The sequence below is a fragment of the Cladosporium halotolerans genome (genome assembly GCF_011745625.1).
Source record: "Cladosporium halotolerans strain TM138-S3 chromosome Unknown Sca11, whole genome shotgun sequence".
Lineage (NCBI taxonomy): Eukaryota > Fungi > Ascomycota > Dothideomycetes > Cladosporiales > Cladosporiaceae > Cladosporium > Cladosporium halotolerans.
This window is the reverse complement of record NW_027191462.1, coordinates 618,904-640,063: the sequence shown is the minus strand read 5'-3', so window position 1 is coordinate 640,063 and position 21,160 is coordinate 618,904. Positions and strand designations below refer to the sequence as shown.

The 21,160-nt window shown below is 55.7% G+C and overlaps 11 protein-coding genes across 11 annotated transcripts; 6 read left to right on the top strand and 5 right to left on the bottom strand.

Moving 5' to 3' along the window:
• On the bottom strand, positions 1-3,236 carry WHR41_04463 (uncharacterized protein). The gene is made up of 3 exons (XM_069373069.1): positions 3,045-3,236; positions 649-2,965; positions 1-575 (listed from the first exon to the last, which is right to left on the bottom strand). The coding sequence occupies exons 1-3, from the start codon at positions 3,135-3,137 to the stop codon at positions 355-357; spliced, it is 2,631 nt and encodes an 876-aa protein (XP_069230249.1). The 5' UTR covers positions 3,138-3,236; the 3' UTR covers positions 1-354.
• Positions 3,237-3,393: 157 nt separating this feature from the next.
• WHR41_04462 (uncharacterized protein) lies at positions 3,394-5,071 on the top strand. The gene is made up of 2 exons (XM_069373068.1): positions 3,394-3,708; positions 3,760-5,071. The coding sequence occupies exons 1-2, from the start codon at positions 3,455-3,457 to the stop codon at positions 5,006-5,008; spliced, it is 1,503 nt and encodes a 500-aa protein (XP_069230248.1). The 5' UTR covers positions 3,394-3,454; the 3' UTR covers positions 5,009-5,071.
• A 601-nt stretch (positions 5,072-5,672) lies between these two features.
• On the bottom strand, positions 5,673-6,332 carry WHR41_04461 (uncharacterized protein; the record flags this gene model as incomplete). Its single annotated transcript, XM_069373067.1, has 1 exon — positions 5,673-6,332. One exon carries the CDS (start codon positions 6,330-6,332, stop codon positions 5,673-5,675), a length of 660 nt encoding a protein of 219 aa, XP_069230247.1.
• An 880-nt stretch (positions 6,333-7,212) lies between these two features.
• Positions 7,213-9,115, top strand: WHR41_04460 (uncharacterized protein; the record flags this gene model as incomplete). The annotated part of the gene is made up of 2 exons (XM_069373066.1): positions 7,213-8,226; positions 8,285-9,115. The coding sequence occupies 2 exons, from the start codon at positions 7,213-7,215 to the stop codon at positions 8,885-8,887; spliced, it is 1,617 nt and encodes a 538-aa protein (XP_069230246.1). The 3' UTR covers positions 8,888-9,115.
• Positions 9,003-10,160, bottom strand: WHR41_04459 (uncharacterized protein). The gene is made up of 2 exons (XM_069373065.1): positions 9,793-10,160; positions 9,003-9,717 (listed from the first exon to the last, which is right to left on the bottom strand). Exons 1-2 carry the CDS (start codon positions 10,000-10,002, stop codon positions 9,160-9,162), a joined length of 768 nt encoding a protein of 255 aa, XP_069230264.1. The 5' UTR covers positions 10,003-10,160; the 3' UTR covers positions 9,003-9,159.
• Positions 10,161-10,293: 133 nt separating this feature from the next.
• WHR41_04458 (uncharacterized protein) lies at positions 10,294-11,488 on the top strand. Its single transcript, XM_069373064.1, has 2 exons — positions 10,294-10,613; positions 10,681-11,488. The coding sequence occupies exons 1-2, from the start codon at positions 10,439-10,441 to the stop codon at positions 11,283-11,285; spliced, it is 780 nt and encodes a 259-aa protein (XP_069230265.1). The 5' UTR covers positions 10,294-10,438; the 3' UTR covers positions 11,286-11,488.
• Positions 11,489-11,675: 187 nt separating this feature from the next.
• WHR41_04457 (uncharacterized protein) lies at positions 11,676-13,602 on the bottom strand (the record flags this gene model as incomplete). Its single annotated transcript, XM_069373063.1, has 2 exons — positions 12,468-13,602; positions 11,676-12,404 (listed from the first exon to the last, which is right to left on the bottom strand). The coding sequence occupies exons 1-2, from the start codon at positions 12,648-12,650 to the stop codon at positions 11,676-11,678; spliced, it is 912 nt and encodes a 303-aa protein (XP_069230310.1). The 5' UTR covers positions 12,651-13,602.
• Positions 13,603-13,805: 203 nt separating this feature from the next.
• WHR41_04456 (uncharacterized protein) lies at positions 13,806-15,060 on the top strand. The gene is made up of 2 exons (XM_069373062.1): positions 13,806-14,087; positions 14,144-15,060. Exons 1-2 carry the CDS (start codon positions 14,039-14,041, stop codon positions 14,818-14,820), a joined length of 726 nt encoding a protein of 241 aa, XP_069230311.1. The 5' UTR covers positions 13,806-14,038; the 3' UTR covers positions 14,821-15,060.
• WHR41_04455 (uncharacterized protein) lies at positions 14,937-15,728 on the bottom strand. Its single transcript, XM_069373061.1, has 2 exons — positions 15,277-15,728; positions 14,937-15,223 (listed from the first exon to the last, which is right to left on the bottom strand). Exons 1-2 carry the CDS (start codon positions 15,642-15,644, stop codon positions 15,169-15,171), a joined length of 423 nt encoding a protein of 140 aa, XP_069230379.1. The 5' UTR covers positions 15,645-15,728; the 3' UTR covers positions 14,937-15,168.
• A 146-nt stretch (positions 15,729-15,874) lies between these two features.
• Positions 15,875-19,200, top strand: WHR41_04454 (uncharacterized protein). The gene is made up of 5 exons (XM_069373060.1): positions 15,875-16,016; positions 16,072-16,745; positions 16,837-16,960; positions 17,010-18,872; positions 18,933-19,200. The coding sequence occupies exons 1-5, from the start codon at positions 15,978-15,980 to the stop codon at positions 19,086-19,088; spliced, it is 2,856 nt and encodes a 951-aa protein (XP_069230380.1). The 5' UTR covers positions 15,875-15,977; the 3' UTR covers positions 19,089-19,200.
• A 206-nt stretch (positions 19,201-19,406) lies between these two features.
• WHR41_04453 (uncharacterized protein) lies at positions 19,407-20,324 on the top strand (the record flags this gene model as incomplete). Its single annotated transcript, XM_069373059.1, has 1 exon — positions 19,407-20,324. One exon carries the CDS (start codon positions 19,407-19,409, stop codon positions 20,322-20,324), a length of 918 nt encoding a protein of 305 aa, XP_069230383.1.
• Positions 20,325-21,160: the final 836 nt, after the last annotated feature.

Sequence of the window (21,160 nt, the reverse complement as noted above, 5' to 3'; positions counted from 1 at the left end):
ATCAATATGGGGTGGAAGAACCCCGTGCCATTTTTGCCAATGTGTGAACTTAGACAATATCATTCGTGCGTTAAAAGGGAATTGCGCCATAAAAAAAGGACGCTCATGATATGCAACGCTAGTCAAACCCGTTCCACCGTGAAAGAACCGTCCATCGTCCAGATCGCAGATCATGACAGCATCCTCGTCCTATACAGAATACACCATTCCAGAGACCATGCCGAATATCCGCGAAATCAAAAGAGTCCGCTCGAAGCACCATTCCCAAACAACAAGCGTGCCCCAAAGACCGTCACGCATTCGTTAGATCAAAATGTATAAGGAGAAGGGAGGAGATTCACCATGCAACAAGAACTAGCCACCTCTCTCACCAAACTCCCGCGCCCAGTCCTCAAACTCTTTCAAGCCCTGTTTGCTGACACTGGGACGGATGTTGGTCAGACTGGCACGGAAATCCTGCATGCCAATGGGCCGGATGTCCTCAGGCGACATATGCAGCAACTTCTCACCGAGGGAGCGCAGAGGGCCCATGGCGGCATCTTTGGCGAGGGCGGTGATGTCAGAGCCGGAGAAACCTGTAAGGTGTCGAATTAGCACTTGTCGTTGTGGCATTTCCGACCGTGGGTAAAACAGAATTCGTCCACCTACCATCAGTCAACTGCACCAGCTCAGCCAATTCGCGGTCATGCATGTCGTGTTTTTGTGCTGCCAGCAAGGTGCGCAACTGTTGCTCTCGTACCCAATCTTCGGGTAGGGGAATATATTGCCTGCGGACAAATCGGCGGCGGGCAGCCTCGTCGATCGCCCAGGGCAAGTTCGTCGCAGCGAGCACCAACACGCGACTTGCGTCGCCCTTCTCCTTGTCGCGTTCCTCACGGCCAGCAGCAGCCTTCTGCAAGTCGGACCACTGGATCAAAAACTCAGTCTTGATGCGGCGGGTAGCTTCGTGCTCGGAGCTGCCGCCGCGCGAGCCGAGCAACGAGTCAATCTCGTCAACAAAGATAATGCTGGGCGCCAATTCTTTGGCAATCGCGAAAAGGGCGCGGACGAGTTTTTCACTCTCGCCGAGGAATTTGCTTGTCAGGCTGCTAGCAGAGATGGCAAAGAAGATGCTCTTACTCTCCGTAGCGACGGCGCGGGCCAACATTGTTTTACCAGTACCAGGCGGGCCGAAGAGAAGCATACCACGTGCTGGTTCGCGAAGACCCATGAAGAGATCCGGACGAAGGAAGGGGTAGACCACAGTTTCCTTGAGAGCACTTTTCGCGATTTCCAATCCCGCGACATCATCCCAGTGAACCTCATCCCCTTTGATGACAATCTCGTTGAAGATTTGCTTCGCGGCCGCTTCGTCAACGCCTTTCGGGAGGTTCTTCATTATGCGCTTGATCCTTTCGTCCCATTCTTGTTGCTCATTCGATATAGCATTAGAGCCATTTTCGGCGGCTTCATCGGACTCCGGCGATTCGTCGCTGGCTGGCGGGGTGATGGTCTTGGTAGGTATATTCTTTGCCTTGACCTTGGGCGCAGCTCTTCTGACAGGTGTACTAGATTCAGAAGTTCCGATTCCTAAAGCATTGTTCGGGTCGGCTTGCTTCCTGTCCTCAAGGCTAGCTTGCAGACTATCGAGCTTTTGCCGTTGAGCAGTGGCGCTAACGACGCCAGCAGCTCTCGCAACTGCTTTCCGCGGGACTGGCGGTGTCGGCCGACTCTGCAATCCAGGTCGTCTGAAACCAGCAGAATTCTCCGTGACAGCCAGATTTGCAGCTTGTTGAATCGCCACCTCTGGCGGCTTTCGGGGATTTGCAGGGGGGTGATTCGGATATTCTCTTAGGTAAGGCATTGGCTGTGAAGGACCCGCCTGTGCAAGGGTACGCGGTGCTGCTGGCTTCCTACCAATCGCTGGCGGAGGGGACAAAGGTGTCTTGTGCGGCGGAGGAGGCGGTGGTGGCTTGGTCCGTTCGAGGGATTCCTCGCTCCGTGAGAATGCTTCTCTTGCGAGCGGATTCGTCTGAGGAGGGTAGTCCGGATACGGAAGAGGCGTTGATGAGGGTTTCGACCTTTGCGTGCCCTCAAGGGAAGTATTACTATGCCGTGTCTTGAGCTGATCTCTGGGACTTGGGGGCCTGGCGAATTGATTGTCGGACGTTCTCCGCTCCGGTAAATCGAAAGAGTGCCGGGTGGGCTTTCCTTCGACAAGAGAGCGGGTGTAAGGGTCCCACGTTGTGTTTGTCGCGATCGGAGGAGTGCTGCCGTTAGCAGCAGCCTGCGACTGCTCAGCGTTTCCGATACTGGGGCGTTGTCCCGTCCAGACTTGGGTGGCGGCAGAAGCGGCAGCAGCAGGCGCCTTACCACGCAACGTAGTGATCATTTTCCCACTGGAAGACCCCTTCCTCTCCTTGCCTTCCTTCCGCAACGTTTTAAGCATCCCGCCTTTCTTCTCAGGGCTAGGTGTCCTAGATCCTCTCCGCGAACTATCGCCAGGCGGAACCAGACCAGCGCTAGAATTGTTCTGTAGACTGTTGGCTCGAGGAGCCACGTCGCTTGAGCTCTTTTTGGCAGTGTAGCTTGGCCTTGGCGGCTGGACCGGCGGTCGCGAGACTGGAGGCGAAGGTCGAGGAATGTCCGAGTAAGTCGCAGGTGGAACGGTGTCACCTCCAAGCCAGGTTGGTCGGTCTGCAGATGGCTTCGGCGTACCAGCGGGCGATTCTTTCCGCAGTCTGGACGGTCCCTCTGGCCCTGCTGCGGCCTTCAACTCATCTGTGACGTCTTCCCTACTCTTCTTCAAGGTCTGCAGCAAGTCCACGCGTTCTTTGCACTGCATCTCCATACTCCGCAGCGAGTCCTGCAGCGCCTTCTCCGTCTCGGTTCTGGGGACATAGCTGGAAGGCACGCGGTAGGCATTGTGGTAGTAGATCTGGTCGAGTGCCTCTTGCCATGAGCGGAGCGCTTGAGCCTCGTTATTCTGTTGCGACGGAAGGAGTGTCAGCGAAGTGCAGAGTCAATGGCGGGGGATGTCTGCCTTGGTCAGAGGCACGACCCACCTGGCCCTCAAAATAGATTGCGGTTGAACAGGTCAGATAGCACTCATCGTAGGTCTTCTGCATAGACGACGCCGGCGCCTTCCTCAGATTCATGATGGCGGAGTGTGGGTGGCAGCATGCCCTCTCGCCGTGGGCGCGAGCTTGTTGTGGAGAGAGGCGTGGCGGTGGTTGTGGCAGGGGTGCTGATCGCACAACGGCGGGATGTTGGTACAGATGCGGCGGGCGATGGCGCAGTTTCCTTAGGCGTGACGTAGTTTGGGTTGCGGGAGGGCGGCGCGCGCCAACCCTAAATCCATGGAGATCTGCGCCACACGACGCCGCGTCTCAGGGCGCTGGGCTCTATGTCTTGAGATACCACCCACGTGACCAGCATCCGCACGCGTGAGCTTGTCACTCGCCCGAGGCAGGAGATGAGGGCATGGCGGTCTGTTCGATGCCCGGCGCGGTCGCTTAGGCAGAGCGCCAGATATGCGTCGAATGCTGCGCAAAGTGGGAGAAGCGGCATTGCCGCAATCCTGGGCCGGGAAGAGCCCGTCGACAACGCGCAGGTGACCGGATGGGTTCGATCTGTGCGGAAGCAGAAGAAGATTGCATTTGCCGCATTGGGAGACGGGTCGACGCTCGACTCTTTGCAGGCTGTCCTGAAGCCTGAGCAGGCCGAGCAGTAAGACACCACAGTAGTGACAGTCGAGCGATGCATACTAATTTGAACAAGCCTCTCTACCGGCACAGCTGTGAAGCTGCAAGGTGCCTGGGTCAAGTCTCATGGTAGCAAGCAAAGCCACGAACTCCAGGTGTCAAGTGTGTCCGTTCTAGGCGAGAACGACGCTGAGAACAACCCGATCCAGCCAAAGTATCAGACGCCAGACTTTCTCCGCACGGTGCCTCATCTAAGATCCCGCATCCCAAACAATGCGATTCTTCTCCAGCTCAGATCCAGAGTCATCGCCAGTTTGACTCGATTCTTCAGCGATCAAGGCTTCGTTCAGACGCACACGCCAATCATCACTTCATCAGACTGCGAAGGGGCTGGCGAGGTCTTTACCATTTCGTCTAATGCCTCCAAGGATGCTACGCAGAAGGCTAAGCCCGAGGGTGAGGCTAAGGTAGAGCACTTTTTCCGCGAGCCCAAATACCTCACCGTCTCCGCTCAACTACACCTTGAAGCCCTGGCGCAAGCCGTCGACAAGGTGTGGACTCTCTCGCCCACCTTTCGCGCTGAAAAGAGTGACACGCCTCGTCACCTGTCAGAGTTCTACATGCTAGAAGCAGAGCAATGTTTTGTTGACGACGCCAACCAAATCATGGATCTCATCGAGAACATGCTTCGATACGTGGCAACAGACACACTGGACTCCAAGCTTTACAGGGAGCTGCTGCAGAGCAGGGGCACCGCCGCTGCGGACGAAGGCGACAGCCACGTGGACTCAGCATCTCTTGACAAACGCTGGAAAGGACTTCGAGCATCATACTGGCCCCGCATCACTTACGACAGCGCCATGCATCTGTTGACCACCGCGCAAGAAGAGGAGCAAGTTCGCTTTGAGCACGCTCCTTCGTATACAGAAGGCCTAGCGGCAGAACATGAACGTTACATTGCAAGCACAGTCGGCAATGGCTCCCCGGTGTTCGTGACCGACTACCCAGCGGAGCAGAAACCCTTCTACATGTCTCCGTCTGCGACAGGAAGCTCTACCGTCGCCTGCTTCGACTTGCTTGTGCCTGATTTATGCGAGCTCGTGGGTGGGTCCATGCGCGAGCATCGCTCGAAAGAGCTACTGGAAACCATGAATGCCAAAGGCGTCGCGGGTCTGGAGTGGTATCAAGATCTGCGCAAGTATGGCAGCGTTCCGCATGGTGGGTTCGGTCTAGGGTTTGATCGGCTCTTGTGCTACCTGTCTGGCGTGGCGAATTTGCGAGATGTGGTCGCCTTCCCGAGGTGGTATGGACGCTGCGATTGCTGAAGGTAGCAAGCCCTTGTATTTCTACTGGTAGATATTTGTATAAATTATTTGAGGATGCTTACACCAGCTTGGCTATCCACATAGCGTCCTGCCGTCCCAAATTGCTCACCTTCGCCACCCGCTTACAAGAAGAGGGTTCCAAAAAGACTAATCAAACCTGTTGGAGCTCACAACATTTAATGACTATCAGCTTCGACGCTAAAGCATTCGCGGAAGTTTTTTGGCACATGCCAAAAAACAGCTAGAAGTGGGAACGCGAAAATGAGTTCAATGGTGGCGAGAGCGGGTACTTTCAAGCTACTAGAAAGCATGTAATGTACATTATTCCTGCCAAAGCCTGTCTCAAGGCGAATGTGCGACCCTGCTTTTTGGCTTTCCATGGCCGCGCCTGTGCATTCGGTCAAGCCTGCAAATTCTTGCTAGCCTCTCTTAATGGCTGCATCAACACTGCGGTCTCTCGCCGTCATCGCATCTTCTTGAGAACAAGGAATCATCGCCGACTGGCTCGGCGAGATCCCTTTGTTTCTCCCTCGTCGTCTCATTAGAGGTATCGTAAAGTCGTAGCAGCTCCAGTCTGGAAGGCATCGTATCGTTCGGCGTTTCATGATAGCCTTAGGGCGTCTGATCGCGACAGCTCGCTCGTCACTCGCAGGGCTTTCTCATTTCAACCTTTCGCGCGGATTTCCGCCACCACCCTCGTTACGCCCTCTTTATCGTCCTTCCCAGGTGGCAACTCCCACACGCGTTCAAACCCCTCCGCGGTCTCAGTCTTGCCATGGCATGGACATTTGCGCATCTTGTTGTAGTACTGTGCCAGGAGCTCGTTGCTTTCGCCCTTCATCGCTTGCTCGAGGATCGCTTGATCAGGTTCCTCGGGCGATTCCGGCGATTCAGGCTCTTCGTCATCCTCATCGTCGCCGACGTCCGGCTCCAGAGGTGGTGGCCTCGCGCTGCCGGAAGGGAAGCGCTGCAAGCCAAGCTCCTCGTCGTCCTCGTCGCTATCGGACAGCTGGGCTTCTTCGTCATCATCCAGGCCCGGAATATGGCCATCCCTAGAATCCGCTGGTGGTGGTGGCGGGGACCTGCGCCGCAACTGGCCAGTGGAAGGCTGTTTTCGGAGCTCTCCTGCACCCTGGAATTGCACGGCGCGAGCTCGCTGCGACTTGCCGATGTCGTGCTCGATTTCGACGATGCGCAGGCGCAGGGACTCGTAGTGCATGAGGTGGCCGACGACGAAGCGCAAGTTGCGGTCGGGTTTGCCGGCGGCCATTTCCAGGCGGCACTCGGCGGTGTGGGCTAGGCGGTAGACGTCTGGGAGGGACATTGTGGGTGGAAGTGATGTGTGTTTTAATTTTGAATGTGCTTGCGAGGCGCTGTTGGCACGAAGCCTACGTGTTTCGAAGGTGAGGCGCCTTATCAGAACGGCAAGTGTATTGCCTGTTTTGGGGTTGAGGCTGATCAGACTGGCAGGAATGTTGCCTGTGTTCTGGTGCGAGAATTACAGTAAACGAGAGTATTATGAGTGTCCTTCGTGATTAACAATCCAATGGCTACGAGCAGGCACAAGGTTGCGGGCCAAGGCAACGATGAGCAATGCTGAGGATAAAAGTGAAATGTTTGTCAGCAGCTGTTTCGAGTCACCGCCCATCACCTGATGTCTTTTTTGTTCCAGACTTCGGGCTACGCGTGTAAGCTGCAGGGCATGCGCGTGGAGCCCCACGCCCTACGAGAGCGAGGCGTCACGGCTGAGGCGGCGGCCGGCGAGAGGCCGGCGATATATGTTTCCCATGGGCTGAGCTGACGCTGCTTCTGTGTTCGTGTTCCTGGGGCTTGGTGGGAAAGGCTGATGGACTGACAAGCGGGTGAATACTTACTTCTCATTATTATTGATGAATCGTCGGCGACTCATGAGCGACTCATTCATCTCGCCCACGGCGCTTTGAGGCTCATGGTGGGGAGAGCAACGGCGACTGCGGGGCGCGAGTGCTTGGCGGCGATCATTGCTCACCACGCCGCACGCAGCCAGCTGAGCCTAAACATCCTGCGAACCCTCTGCTGCTACTGCTGCTGCCGGCTTCGCTGAGAGACCCCAAGGTGTGCCGTCGCAGCCTGGTATCGCTTTATCCTCAGCATCTTAAGCTTCGTCTGTCCCATTCACTTCCTCCGTCACGTGCACCGACGCGCCCGTCGCGCCTTCCGTGTCAATGGCGCAGCCCATCCCGGCTGCTTCCTCGTCGAGGCCGACCTCGTCGTCCAACGCCGACAGCTCGCGAAACCGCCCGTCTCCCTTGCTGAAGCCCGCCAACACCTCGACCGCCTCCTCCTCCGCCATCTCCACCACCTCCAACACCCCGCTCGGCACGCCGCGCAAAGAGGCCTCCCGCTCGCCCGCCGTCTCCCACCGCTCCAGCTTCGCCGAGAACCTGCGCAACTACCCTCCCTCTCCGCGCACCCAGCGACCACCCTCCTTCTCCAGCCACGCCTTGGCCGAGCTCCTGATGAATCCGCCCGCGAAGGCGAATGGAGATGATGCGCGCTTCAGAGGGCGCGACTGGCGCCAGATCCAGGTCAGCGAGATCATCGACCCGGCCGAGGTGCGCTTCGTCGAGATGGACACCAGCATTGAGGATACAACCAAGCTGTTGATCAAGTCTGGAGCTCCCAACTTGGTTCTAGTGCGTGAGTCCACAAAGACTCGGACGGCCATTGGGACATTTGACTACTCGGACCTCAATGCATACCTTCTGCTCGTGCTAGGCCTGTCACTGCCCGATGAAAGTGCTCAGCACCTCTCCGACCGCGCTCGCGCTGGCCAAGCTATCCCCATGGCCGACCTGCTCGACCACCTTGGAGCCCGCGAGATGCCTGCCTTCTTGCCTCACACCGCAGACCTCACCCAGGCCATGGAAGTGCTAGGCGGTGGTTCACACCGACTGATCATCTGTAAAGAAGGTACATCAGAAGTTGTAGGCATTGTCAGTCAGCTGCGCCTTGTGAGGTTCTTCTGGGAGAATCACCAGAATTTTTCGGCCACAGAAGCCTTGTATTCCCGCCCATTGCAAGAGCTCAAGCTCGGGGCAAAGGTTGTTGTGTCCATCAACGGAGACCGCCCACTGAAGGATGCCCTCCTGCTCATGCACGCCGAGGGCATCACAAGTCTACCCGTGCTCGATAACCATAAGAACGTTATCGGTAACATCAGCCATGTGGACGTCAAGGTAAGCTCCATTCATCTCGTAATCGTATGTGAAACTCGCGTTGACGTGATTTTCGCAGCTGCTCACAGACAGCTCATCCATCCCTCTCCTCAGTTCCAGCTGCATCCATTTCATCTCTATCATCCTCTCCGAACGCGGCCTCAACGACGGTCAGGACTCATACCCCGTCTTCCACGTGACGCCCTTCAGCACCCTCGCCCACACAGTCGCCAAACTCTGCGCCACTCGCTCACACCGCATGTGGATTGTCGAATCCCCATCGCCGGCCGGATCCGTCCCACCAAGCCCTGGCTTCCAAGCTGTGACTCCGCACGGTGGAACCCCAAGCACGCAATCACAGGCATCACGGCCACCAGCAGTCGACGAAGCGACGCACATGACAACACCAGGCACGGTGGCCGCAGGCACCGGCCCCGGCGCTGCTGTTTCCGCCGCTCAGCTCCCCGGCCAAAACCTGAGCGGTCGTCTCACGGGCGTCGTCAGTCTGACCGACGTCCTGAACCTCTTTGCCCGCGCAAGCGGACTATCGCCCAAAGATCCGGAGGAAGAGCGCCAGCGCCGCCGCCGATCCAGTTCAAGCTCTTTGCGTCCGAGCATGGACAGTGTGCGGAGCAGCATCGACCTTGCCCGCAGCCCCAGCACTGGCGGAGGAAGGCGTTAATCGTGAAGAAGAATGATGCCGCGAATTGTGCGTGGATGGAAGATCTGGCTTTGCGAGATTGATTGTTGATGAACCATTTCTAGAAAGACAAGGTAGCGACGGCGTTGGGAAAAGGTTGGGATTGAAGTCGCGGCGCCCGGGCGTGCGTGCTTTTGATAGTATCGTCTCTGCTGTTCATGCACATAGCGTTATAATGCGCGCTCTCAATGCATATTATATACATCTTCACCTTCCCTTCCCTCAATTCGGATCCATTTAACAACATCCCTCGCCTACCTAGCCTTCCACCTTACCCTCCCGACCCAAGCAGCCCACTTAACAACTTCCTCCCTCTCCATCAACAGCTCCACACTGAACAGCTCCCTTGCCAACTCCTCATTGCTCGCTAACCGGTGCACGAAACTATGGCAAGCCCTGCAAAGCCACGCGACATTCGCCAGCTCCCAGTCCGCGTGCCAGCCGCGCTTGACAGCCTTCGCGTGCGTGGAGCGCGGAATCAAGTGGTGGTAAGTCAGCGGGAGGTGCTCGCGCTCGCAAATCTCGCATGCGTCGGCACGAGACTGAGGAGTTTGCGAGGGCAAGGGTGCGGTGGCGGTGTCGAGGTATGGGGTCAAGATGGACATTAAGAAGGCAGGGAGGTCGGAGGGCGCGGGCAGGAGGTTGTAGGTTGTTAGAGAGTCGGGTATGGTGGGTGGGAGGATGTTAGAGAGTTGTTCAGGGACCGAGGGAGAGGAGTATTTGTCCAGGAGGGTTGGGTCATCTTGGATTGTGGCGTAGGATATTGTGCGCAGTTCCACGGGGAGGGAGAGGAATGTTTCGCTAGCCAGGTACTTGAAGATGTTGTTAGATGGAGCTCTGAGGGTGGCGTGCTGGACGAACGGCAGGAGTCAGGTGATGTTGCGTACTTCGGTGAAATCGCTCAGGTCTGCTGCGTCTGTTTCCCCATCATCATCGTCGCCGCCATTGGACACGCTTGCAACTGGCTTGATCTCGTTCTTACGGCCTTTGACTCGTTTCTTCGGCTTCGAAGATGCTGGTGCTAGTTTCTCGATCACGACGGTCGATAGACAGTCGCGAAATATCTCATAATTGGTTTCCTCCTCCGGTGAGATCATGAGCTGGAAGGGACCGGATGAGTCCTGGCTTTGGCTAAGAAACTCGGTGGTTAACGCAAATGGCCGCCTGAACGATTAAAGTCAATTAAGATTAAAAGGACCAGCGACAGTGTACATTAGGCCTTGAACTTGGCAGCACGAGATCAGATTCCAAATTTGATCAAGCCACTGCTGATCAAAGACAACCCCGCTGAGAGCTTGGGGCGAAATCTGGAGATCTCACGGGTCAATGGCGTCACCAGCCAGTAAACAGCATCACAAATACCACACTCTGACCACCAAGTGCAGGCATCCTCGGCTGCAATATAGACCTGACATCTGCATTTGTTTCGAGAAGCTAAGTCTCGGTCTTTATTCTCTGCTCTGCCCGCTCCAGCTACAAATATTTCGCCCTTCCCTTCCCTATTCTTACTACCAATACGTTCCGAACAGCACAATGACTCCCAATCCCAAGAAAATCGTTCTGGCCTTCGATGCCTACGGTACCCTCTTGTCCACTGAGTCAATAGCGAAGAAGCTCGCCAGCCATTTCGGCCAAGAGAAGGCAGACGCGATAGCAGCAGCATGGCGCAAGCATCAGCTCGAATACACATGGCGTCTTAACAGCATGGGTAAGCATCTTCCAGCCGTTCCCAACACGCTTCCAACTAGAAGGCTGACCAAATTTGTCCTGTCCAGGCCAATACAAGGACTTCTCGTACATTACCTTGCAATCGCTCAAGAACGCCCTGGCCGAAAACGCCGTGTCCCTTGAAGAGAAAGACCTCCAAGCCCTCCTTCAAGCCTACGACTCGCTCTCCATCTTCCCCGACGTGGCCAAGACCTGCGAGAAGCTGCGCTCGACGCCCGACGTCCGCGTCGTCGTCTTCTCGAACGGCACGCAGCCCATGGTGTCGAACAGCGTGACCAAGTCGCCGGACCTGAAAGCGTACGCGGACGTCTTCGAGGACATCGTGACGGTCGAAGAAGTCAAGAGGTTCAAGCCTGCGCCGGAGACGTACAAGCATCTTGTGGAGAGGGTGGGAATGGAGAACGACCTGGCCAACGTCTGGCTTGTGAGCGGGAACCCCTTTGACATCGTCGGCGCACGGGCGTATGGGCTGAACGCCATCTGGGTCAACCGCAAAGAGCAGAGGGGTTGGGAGGATGGGCTCGTCGAGGGTGAAAAGGGTCGGCCGACGGAGATTGTCACGAAGCTGGATGAGGTTGTTGCTACTGCCATGAACAATGCTGCGGACTTGGACGGGCAGTGGAATGAGTTTCATGGGGATAGGAAGCCTTAGGGAAAGGACTGGAGCATAACCTGGACTCTACTGAATGATCTGGGGGAGAATGAATCGTACTATCTGATTACCCTCAAGACAGCCAAGACAAGTGCAAGCCCGAATATGCCGCCGAGCGCGCACAGGATAGTCAGGACAAACAGAATTACCAGAAACGCAAGATACGTTACAAAATGCACTACAACTTCTCCATACGAGTATAATCTCGCAGTGAATCTCGGAACCGTAGTCACAGGAAAAGAAAGCCGTGCCGAGTGCCCCTCAGACATGTTTGCAATGATCAACTGCCCGTTTGACGCTGAAACGGAAGTCGTCAGATCTGGTCTAGCAGCAGAGTAAGCGACCATGTTCTGCTTGTTCTGCAACAGCAAACTCGACTTCAGAAGCTGCTCACTTTGGCGAGATCCCGAAGACATTGCGGCCTTCAATTTTACCGAATAGAGGCTTAAGTGCCTTCGAAGGCTTCGGCATCTCGTCAATTTGGAAGCCGAGCGAGAGGCCGCCTACCAAATCGCCATTCACATTGATGAACAGATCCTGGCACATCTGCTGAGTCAAAGTCCTGGTGCCGGCAAGGGTGAAAGGCTTCTTGTTGCAATTATGTTCGTAAGTAGCGTCTGGAGCGAGGCAGAGGTTCAGCGCCTCGGAGCATGTCGGGCAGATGTAGCGGCGATTGGCGAATGTAGAGCGCGAACCAGGAAGTTTCAACAGCATGTCGCGGGCGAAGCCAGGCACCTCCAGCGTCGCCTCCCAGAAGGCCTTGTACTCTTCACGATTGGCGACGTAAGCGTCGTACGCGGCTACAGCCACGGCCAAGACGATATCCTGGAATATCGGGTAATCAGTCTGCAGGTAGGCTTCCTCGATTGCTTCCGCGAACACAGGCTTCCTCCACCCAGCGAGGCAAGCGGCGCGGATGTTCTTCATCGCCATGTCGCGAAGTTCGGGTATCATGTACTTGTCCCCGGCGATGTAGATGCGCATGTGGCGGGTAATGGGGCCAAGGGAGTCCTTGCTTTCGGGCGCAAGCTTATACCCGAGGGTGTGGCAGAAGTCGAGCAGCTTCTCGATGGTTTCTGGATCTTCGTCCTTCAGTTCTGCGACCCCGTCGCGAGACTCCTGTAATATACGTGAGTTGCTGTCTTGTTGGCCCTCTAAACGACCGAGTATCCTGATACTTACTTTGAAGTCTCCAGCGAACATCTTAGCAAACACGTCGGACTGAACGCACAGGACAAACTTGATGGCGGGGAACTCGCGCCCTTTGCAGATGATTTTGATATCGGTGTTGTGGCCGTTGGCGTAGGATTCGGCGAGGCGCCGGTGAAACCGGACAGCGAGCGACCCAGAGAAAGTCGAGAACATTTTATTCTTAGGGTATACGTGATGATCTTTTGGTAGTGACAAGAAGGCACGCAGGAATAGGATGAGGCCTCGACTTGCGTGTTGAGTGTGGTGAGTGTTGTGGTTGTCGGAAGGTTTGAGCGAGCTGGTTATCCCGGGAAAGAGCGCGATCTGACATGGCAACCGCACAGGAAAGTGAATGCAGCTTGGTGCTTTCACCTTCCGCCCAGGACCTACCTTCACTGCAGACACGACTCGAAGATGAGGACGCCCAATGAGACCTCGCAATGGTCTTTTGAAAGAATCCACAAAGCCACAGCGGTGGCGTAGAAAAGTGTTGGTACCTTCGAGGACCGCTGGTCTCACACCATTGCTCCAAAAGATGTCCAGGCAGGCCACTTAGCTTTCACCGCAAGAGCAAACACTGCCACACTGCAACGCATCCCATGCGTGACAGCCAACTGTTCGTCGCACTCCCTAGGCCGCAATCATGGTGAGGGTTGTGACTCCGACCCAGCAGTTGGCTCGGCTTGTCGCACAATACCTTCCTTTTAGGCATGGCCGCGTGAATGAGTATGCTATGGTTATATCAGTGGCTTAGAGACTTCAAGGGATTACTCTTGCCAGTCGATGCCCGGCCTCGATGCCTTGTGCGAAGTGATACGCGTTGCTACGCGTCTCGGCCAGACATGTGAGGTCATCCAGCGCAAAATCACGTGCAAGTGAACAATGAGACGTGTTGCCAGACATATGGAACAGCGCGCATGCTTCGCTAGCAAGGCCTGTCAGCCATTGTTATCGACTCGAGGCCCTACAGACAAGACATCTAGACTCGAGAAAATGTGCCGCTAACAAATATTTGCCTAACCTAGAACATATCTTTTCAAGGGAGGTGGTAAGCTTGCGGTAGGCTCGCTCTATCCTCCGTTTTCCCCTCCGGCATCCCACTTAGTCAGGGAGATAGAGTGAATACGAAGGAATAACGTTTTATGTATGGAGAAGAAAAGGAAGAGAGGCAAACGTCGACTCGGACGTGTAGAAAAGTGAAGTCGGGCGCGCGGCGGGCCGTTCCCTGTCGCGCGCGCCTTTTTCCTGCCTGTGCGTGCGGCGGCGGCGGCTGGTGACCAAACGCTTTCGCTGGTGGCCGCTGACAATCGGTGGGGCTGGCGTCACACCCAATGAACAGCGCCTGCTTTGTGACTCTTCTGTGAGGACGCCGTAGTGGGTTTCTGCCCTTCACCACCCTTGGTTGCCTGCTTGTTCTTCGGACGTCACTTGCTCCTGTTCTCCAACCTTGGCACCGCATAGCCCCAGCGTCCAACGACCCGTTTGCGCTCCAGTATCCCATTTTCCTTATCGACCACGACCCCGCACACCCCGCCAACAAAAAACCACTTCACACAGACAACATGTCGAGCAGAGGCCGTGGTGCCGGAAAGTTCAAGGCGAAGCGTGGTGGTCCGTCAAAGTGTCGAGCCCCATCTTCACGTCCGTATATGCTGACCCATTCACAGGTGGACGTCAATTTTCCAAGAACCTCAGACCCATCGATGCCGACGGCGGAGAGAGCTCTATGTGGGCCGATCCCGTGCAGGAGGAGGATGATAGCTCTGAAGACTCGTCAGAGGAAGAGAGCTCTGAGGAGGAGTCCTCAGAAGATGAGGCGCCCAAGAAGAACGAGCAAGAGATGACGCGTGAGGAGCGCCGAGCGGCCGCCAAAGCGAAGAAGGACGCCGCGATTAAGAAGAAGCAAGGCACGGCGCAGCCCGGCGATCTGCCGCCCAGCAGCGATGAAGAAGAGGACGAAGACGACGGCATGCCGTCGAACCCCAACCACACAGCCTCGGCTCGCAAGATGGCCGACCCGACTAAGGCGAAGGAGCCCACTAAGCCCAAGAAGGTCACCGACCCATCGCAATTGTCCCGCCGCGAGCGAGAGGCACTGCAGGCCCAGCAAGCCAAGGAGCGTTACCAGAAACTGCACGCCGAGGGCAAGACAGACGAGGCCAGGGCGGATCTCGAGCGTCTGAAGCTCGTCCGCGAGCAGCGTGCTGAGGCCGCTGCACGCAAAGAGGCCGAGAAGGCCGAGCGCGAGGAGATCGACAAGGAGAAGAAGGCGCAGATGGAGAGACTCGAGAGGCAGCAGGCGATGAAGGCCGCACGGGGCGGCAAGAAGAAGGGTGGAAAGTAAGCGATTGTCATTACAATTGCATTGCACCCGACCTTGGGATATCGCAAGGTCGGACATGTTGTTACGGCTCTTATGCATGATGATAGATGCATTGCGGTGCGCCGGGGCAGCGTACGTATTGAACGACAACGATTTCCATTTCACGGGGTCTGTCCCCAAGCATCCTCTGTTCCATCCTAATTTATTTCATGTATGATGCGATATCCCGAATTTGACAAACAATAGTTCACGTTCACGGAAGTTGACAGCTCTTAAGATTACATTGATCGATTAGGATTTTACATGTCGCCAGCTGTCATCGCTTATTTACGCTAGAACGTAGCACTGTTACTCGTGAGACCATCCCATCTAGAAATCCTCGAGCTTATACACTTCATACGCCGGCTCCTCGTATGGATGTGCCCTAGAGTTCATGATGTTAGCTTGGTTCACTGCGACCTGCCATGGTGGACTTACTTCTTCAGAGCAGCGACAGCCTTCTCGGTAATCTCCCTTCCATTGCAAACCATCTCACACCTGGCCTCGCCTACCTCCTCCAACTGGCCCTTGGCACCGATGGTTGGATTGGCGCTGTCACCAGGTCGGAACTGGCCGACTCCAGGAGTGGTGAAGCAGCACTCGCTGTAATTGGGATATGTGCCGGCACCCGTGGCGAAAACTGCAGTTTTGATATCTGCTAGATTGGGAAGAGGGCTGAAGAAAACTAGCTTGTAGCGCGCTGGGTTGGATGCCATTGTCCGGGTTTGTGATCTGGGTATGATAGACGATGATAGTTCGGACCGTTTGGCGATAAGAGTGGTGGAATGAACGGGTCGATGAAGCATTTATAGACAGGTTTTGATGTAGAGTGAATGGTCTATAGATCTACAGTTGAATACATGATTGCTGCCTGCTTTTCTATCTCTTCCAGATCGAGTGTCGTCGATGTCATGTCACTGCTGCCCAAGGCTTTCGTGATGCAGAAGCGGCCTCGGCTCTTTCGGCTGCGGCCGGACCCTGTTGGCGTTCCAGGAGAGACTCGCTGATCGCGAAGTCGCCAGAAGCTCCGCGTCCCATCTGCTCGAGTCTCTCCCCTGTTGGAGCTGCCACCGCGTCACATCACTCTCTTCTTGTCGTTCCTTTTGTATCTGTTGGGCTAGCGGCCTTAGAAAGCCACAATGGCGCCTAAACACCGCGACGGTGACGTCGTTGCAACTGTAAGCTCGCGCAGATCCCAAAGAGCCACGCGACAAAGACCTAACGACCCTCCAGGTGCCCGGTCAATGGATCACGCACTTCCACACAGCGTCCGCCTACGCAGCTTTCGTCGGGGCTCTCATTGTTGGTCTGGCCCTCCACTACCACAAGATCGTTCAGAACGAGCACTTCGGCTATCCCATCGAGTGGTTTCCGTCCGTCAGCGCTACCATTGGCGATCGCTATCCGGAACGTTCGGTCTTCCAGGTCTTCATCGCAATCTGTTCTGGCCCGCGATTCTTGCTGGTCTTCCTCTTCTACTGTTTGAGCAACCGCCCTGGTAGCTCTCTTCCGAAATTCGTTGCAGGAGTGGGAGTGTTCAGGACATTGACATGCGGCGGCTGGACATACGTTACGAGCACCGACGACCATGACTGGCATGATATCTTCATGATTAGCTACTTGGTCGCTACGCTACCATGGACAATCGGATGTTTGGCTCTTAGCCCGCCGAACCCGAGGGCTATCAAGCTGAGAAAGTACCTGGCGAGTGCCTTCTTCGGCACTTTGGTCCCACTGGTCTACTTCTTCATTCAGCACAAGGTCCACCGCGTACCTGGCGCGTACACTATTTACGCTTTCTTTGAATGGTCCCTGGTCCTTCTGGACGTCGCTTTCGACGCGGTGACCGCCCTGGACTTCAGCAGCTTTGAGATTGTCGTAAAGGATGTCAAAGGTCTAAGCAGAGGGTACGTTCTGCGGCTTCCGAAGTAGCTGGTACGAGGGCCCGCTCCCTGTGGTTAGGCTTGAATTCCGTTGGCCTTTGCTTACATGTAGCAGGGACAACCAGCGTATCTCCGACGCCGTTCTCGAGAAGGAGAAGGACAAGCCGATTGGCCAGGTGTTCGATCACCGTTTCTCTTGGGCAGCACTGCTCGATGCTGTGGCTGATGTGTACCTTGGTGTACGTCTTCTGCCTTCCGTGGTTCTTCTACTCTACTGACAATGTTTAGCTTTCTTTCTGGACAATTCTGACCGGTCTCGGTGTTGCCGTTTGGTATTTCCCGCTTTGGTACATGGGCATCTCTGGCTTCGAAGTTGCTGTGATGTCTACTGTCTCGCCTTTCCTTCTCGGCATCGGACCTCTCAGGAAATTCATCACTCGCTACTCAGCTCTGACTCTTGGTACTACGGTTGTGGGCATGGGTGCGTACCTTTTCAGTACTCCTGTCGGTAGGCTCGGTGCAATCAGCTTCAGCGTGTGGATGAGTTGCCTGGCTTGGTCTGCCATTTGGTGCTCTGAACGCGGCAACGCCACAAGACTGGAGGCGAGGATCATGGCGTGGACTATCGGATTAATTGCCAGCAGCGTTGCCAAGTTCGCGTTCCAGACCAACAACCCCTTCTGGCCCATTATGCATGAGGCCAATGGAGGTTGGAACAAGACTGGCATTCTGCTTTTTGTTCTTGCCATCGCAAGGGTCTCCCGGAGACAGGTCGGTAACGGCGATGTCTCGCAGGGTGTCGAGAAACCGAAGGGGTCGTCTGCACTTGCAGGCCTCGGTCTGGCAGGTCTCCTCTTTGGCCTCCATTCGCTGCTCTCCGACTCGAGTACAATGATCATGTGGGTTTGGGAAGGCTATCCCGTACGTGGACCGCTTGCCGTCCCCCACGGAGCTTGGACTATTCTCACCATGGGAATTGGCCTTCTTTTCGGTCTTTTCTACCCTAATCTGACCCGCAGCTGGACTGCTTTTGGTATCGGGTCTGTTGGCGCTGCTCTGCTGACATTGTTCTCAAATTGGACCGGATACTACGGCGGTCTAACGCTTACTTTCTACATGATGGCTCTCACGCCAGCCATGATTGCCAACGCTGTTCGATACCCGCCCGGCCGCACTTTCTTCTTTGGTTTCTTCATGTACAACATCATGGTTCTCTTCCACGTCTGGGTTGTTGCCTACGCGTTCGTGCCCGGCGGCCCCTTGGTCCGCGAACACACTGACTGGGTCATGGCGACCACGATGCTCATGATTGGGTGTGGCGTCTTCAATGCGCTCCAAGACAATGCCCCGAAGCGCCAGAAGAGCATGAGGCCGCCGCCCAACCCGGCAGCGCGAAAGCAGCGAAGCTACTACATCTACATCCTGCTCGCCCTCCAGCTAGTCAGCATGGCGGTTGCTTATCTTCGCTTCCCGTCGTACGACTACACTCCTTACCACCCAGAATCCAAGTCCCTCAATGCTGGCATCTGGACTATTCACTTCAGTCTCGACAATGACATGTGGTCGTCTGAGAAACGCATGGAGTCCCTCATTCGGGAATCCGAGCTGGACATCATCGGTCTGCTTGAAAGCGACCAGCAGCGCATCATCATGGGCAACCGCGATTCAACCCAGTACCTCGCCGAGCAGCTCGGCATGTACGTCGATGCCGGCCCTGGCCCCAACAAGCACACCTGGGGCTGCGCTCTCCTGTCCAAGTTCCCCATCATGAACTCAACGCATCACCTGCTGCCCTCACCGCACGGCGAGCTCGCTCCCGCAATCGCAGCCACGATTCTGGCTTATGACGAGCTCATCGATGTCTACGTCTTCCACTCTGGCCAGGAAGAAGACCCAGAGGATAGGCAGCTGCAGATGGAGTATCTGACCGCTCTCATGGGCTCCTCATCTCGCCCCAGCATCCTCCTCTCGTACCTGGTTACGAAGCCCAAGCAGGGCAACTACAACGGATGGGTCAGCCCGCGCAGTGGCATGCGCGACATCGACCCCAGCGACTGGGACAGATGGTGCGAGTACATCTTGTACAAGGGCATGCGCCGCGCTGGTTATGCCCGCATTTCGCGGTCGACCATCACCGATACTGAACTTCAGGTATGTGTTCCATCATCTGAGGTCGTAAACAAAGGCATGATACTAACAAGAGATCTGCAGGTCGGCAAGTTTGTCGTCGGTCAACCCGAGGGCACTGACGATATCATTTCTGAAGACCAGGTACCTGAGGACTTGCGCTTCCCTGCGCTTTTCAAGGGCCAGGGCGTCAGGGGCCACAGATATCACGTCTTTGACGAGCCGAGATATTTCGCTTGAAGGAAGCGGGATGTAAGATATTCGTCAAGAATCTGCTTGCGGTGATTGGCGATGTCGTATGTAGAGCTTGTAATATTTCATATCTCTCAATTAGTAACCATCTCTCTAATGAGGTTCAGCAAGTAAACAATTCAAGTTATCTGACTTGGTTATTATTTATCCTCAAAAGAGGTCACACTCGCGCAATGTGAAGGTGACGTACGAGACTAGCCGTGGCAAAAGTCGTGGCACAGCCGCTTCCAACAATCATCAACTTGAATATTCGTCGCAGCCTTGGGAGAACATCGATCACCACAACCAGAGCATGCCTCACAGTGGATGGACACCAAAGAGAATGATGGGCTGAACAACACGCAACCGCCGCCCGTGGATGACTTTCGAATAAGAGGCGCCGCGGCCGCCGCCGCCTTGAAACGCAAACGCAACGATGCAGGGCCCGAGCCCTGCACTATCTGCCTCGAGGCGATCCAAGAGCGCGCCGTGGCAGCGCCCTGCAACCACCTGAGCTTCGACTTCTTATGCCTGGTACAATGGCTGCAAGAGCATACGACATGTCCGCTGTGCAAAGCAGAACTGAAAGAGGTGCACTACGACTGGCGCGCCCCGCATGATTACAAGATCTACACCGTCGAGCAACAGGCCGCTCGGAAAACTCATTCCACTCAGCGACTGGATGCTCGTCCGCATGCGGCTGCAAGACGTAGGCGCAACGACGTTCCCTGGGGCGGCCATCCAGCCGCCGGCCCCAGCAGCAGCACCGCGCGCAACCACGAGGATCCGTCCCTAGCACGGCGCCGCGAAGTATACTCGCGACAAACTCCCTCCCTGCACATCGGAGCAAATCGCATCTCGCAATACCAGAACTTCACGCCCGCCTCCTTCGCAGCCTCATCCGCCCTGCAAACTCGCGCCCGGATCTTCCTCCGCCGCGACTTACGCGTCTTTTCCTTCCTCGACCGGCGCCCCGCAGGAGCGAACCGTGAGTTTCTGATCGAGTACCTGGTCGCGGTGCTCAAGACGCACGACCCCAAAGGTGCGGACGGGCAAGCGGAAGAGCTGTTGAAAGATTTCCTGGGAAGAGAGGATGCGAGATTGCTTTTGCACGAGCTGGATGCTTGGCTGAGGAGTCCCTACGAGAGGCTGGAGGGATGGGATAGGCATGTGCAGTATGCTGTGGGTATGCGGGGAGTTGGCAGTGGAGGCAAGGGAAGGAGGGGAGCAGACGGCGGGCCTTGAATAAATGGTTCAGAATTTGAGCGAAAGCTTGACCAGAAGCTGAAATTGGCATCTGTTGAATGCAAGACGGCTCATGACATTTTGCGCATGGCAGCAGTCGTCTGAGCACCAACGTGAAGAGATCATCCGCCCGAGTCGCCACGGCGGAGGCTACGAGCGTCGCGTCGACTTCGATAGCCGGACCAGCACTCTGATTAATCACTCATGGTTGGCTACCGCCATACTCTCGTCTTGTTCTCTGTCACGACTACATGGCGAATCATCTGGGTGTCAGCATTCCGCAGGTCAATTGTCCGTACATCTTAGCGCCTGCACCCTTTGTCAATCCCCGAATGTAACCTAGGAACACATAGCGAGAAACAGTCCGGACGACAATCACCGAGCTTTCAGGCTATGTTCCAGGTCTCACACCCTCCGTCAATAAGCCGTATAACTTCCTAAATCCCCGCCAAGCGCAGTGCTTCAAACAATGTAACCGTCGTTTCGAAAGTATGAGCTTCCCCTCAGCGCTAAGTACACTTCCGCCAATTGACCGGATCCGCTCAAGCCACGCTGTTTCTTAGTGCCTAACCGAGCGGAGGATTGTTTGTTTCAAGCCCGGAGCACATCGTCTGCTCTTCTTGGCGACACAGCGATTGTTGCATCGCTGAACCTTCGGAAGGTGGAGAGCACGCGCTATTATTTGCTTTACAAGAAACGTAATGGCCGCCGAGACGTCTGCTTTAGTCAAGCCTCTGGAATAAACAAACGCCAAGCTGGATAGTATGTGGAGTGAAACTCCCCAGTCCGGTTATTTGAAGTTGGACGAGGTAACAGGCGCAGGCGCATAAGAAGGT

Excerpts from the sequence above, each read along its gene's own strand:
- WHR41_04463 (XM_069373069.1), bottom strand. The coding sequence starts at position 3,137 with ATGAATCTGAGGAAGGCGCCGGCGTCGTCTATGCAGAAGACCTACGAT. Across the intron at positions 2,966-3,044 it reads CAATCTATTTTGAGGGCCAG|AATAACGAGGCTCAAGCGCT; the intron begins GTGGGTCGTGCC and ends CCGTCGCAACAG. Across the intron at positions 576-648 it reads GCTGGTGCAGTTGACTGATG|GTTTCTCCGGCTCTGACATC; the intron begins GTAGGTGGACGA and ends GACACCTTACAG.
- WHR41_04462 (XM_069373068.1), top strand. The coding sequence starts at position 3,455 with ATGAGGGCATGGCGGTCTGTTCGATGCCCGGCGCGGTCGCTTAGGCAG. Across the intron at positions 3,709-3,759 it reads AAGCCTGAGCAGGCCGAGCA|CCTCTCTACCGGCACAGCTG; the intron begins GTAAGACACCAC and ends AATTTGAACAAG.
- WHR41_04459 (XM_069373065.1), bottom strand. The coding sequence starts at position 10,002 with ATGATCTCACCGGAGGAGGAAACCAATTATGAGATATTTCGCGACTGT. Across the intron at positions 9,718-9,792 it reads ACCTGAGCGATTTCACCGAA|TACCTGGCTAGCGAAACATT; the intron begins GTACGCAACATC and ends AACATCTTCAAG.
- WHR41_04458 (XM_069373064.1), top strand. The coding sequence starts at position 10,439 with ATGACTCCCAATCCCAAGAAAATCGTTCTGGCCTTCGATGCCTACGGT. Across the intron at positions 10,614-10,680 it reads ATGGCGTCTTAACAGCATGG|GCCAATACAAGGACTTCTCG; the intron begins GTAAGCATCTTC and ends TGTCCTGTCCAG.
- WHR41_04456 (XM_069373062.1), top strand. The coding sequence starts at position 14,039 with ATGTCGAGCAGAGGCCGTGGTGCCGGAAAGTTCAAGGCGAAGCGTGGT. Across the intron at positions 14,088-14,143 it reads GTTCAAGGCGAAGCGTGGTG|GTGGACGTCAATTTTCCAAG; the intron begins GTCCGTCAAAGT and ends ACCCATTCACAG.
- WHR41_04455 (XM_069373061.1), bottom strand. The coding sequence starts at position 15,644 with ATGCTTCATCGACCCGTTCATTCCACCACTCTTATCGCCAAACGGTCC. Across the intron at positions 15,224-15,276 it reads GCTGTCGCTGCTCTGAAGAA|GGCACATCCATACGAGGAGC; the intron begins GTAAGTCCACCA and ends CATGAACTCTAG.
- WHR41_04454 (XM_069373060.1), top strand. The coding sequence starts at position 15,978 with ATGGCGCCTAAACACCGCGACGGTGACGTCGTTGCAACT. Across the intron at positions 16,017-16,071 it reads ACGGTGACGTCGTTGCAACT|GTGCCCGGTCAATGGATCAC; the intron begins GTAAGCTCGCGC and ends ACGACCCTCCAG. Across the intron at positions 16,746-16,836 it reads GTCAAAGGTCTAAGCAGAGG|GGACAACCAGCGTATCTCCG; the intron begins GTACGTTCTGCG and ends TACATGTAGCAG.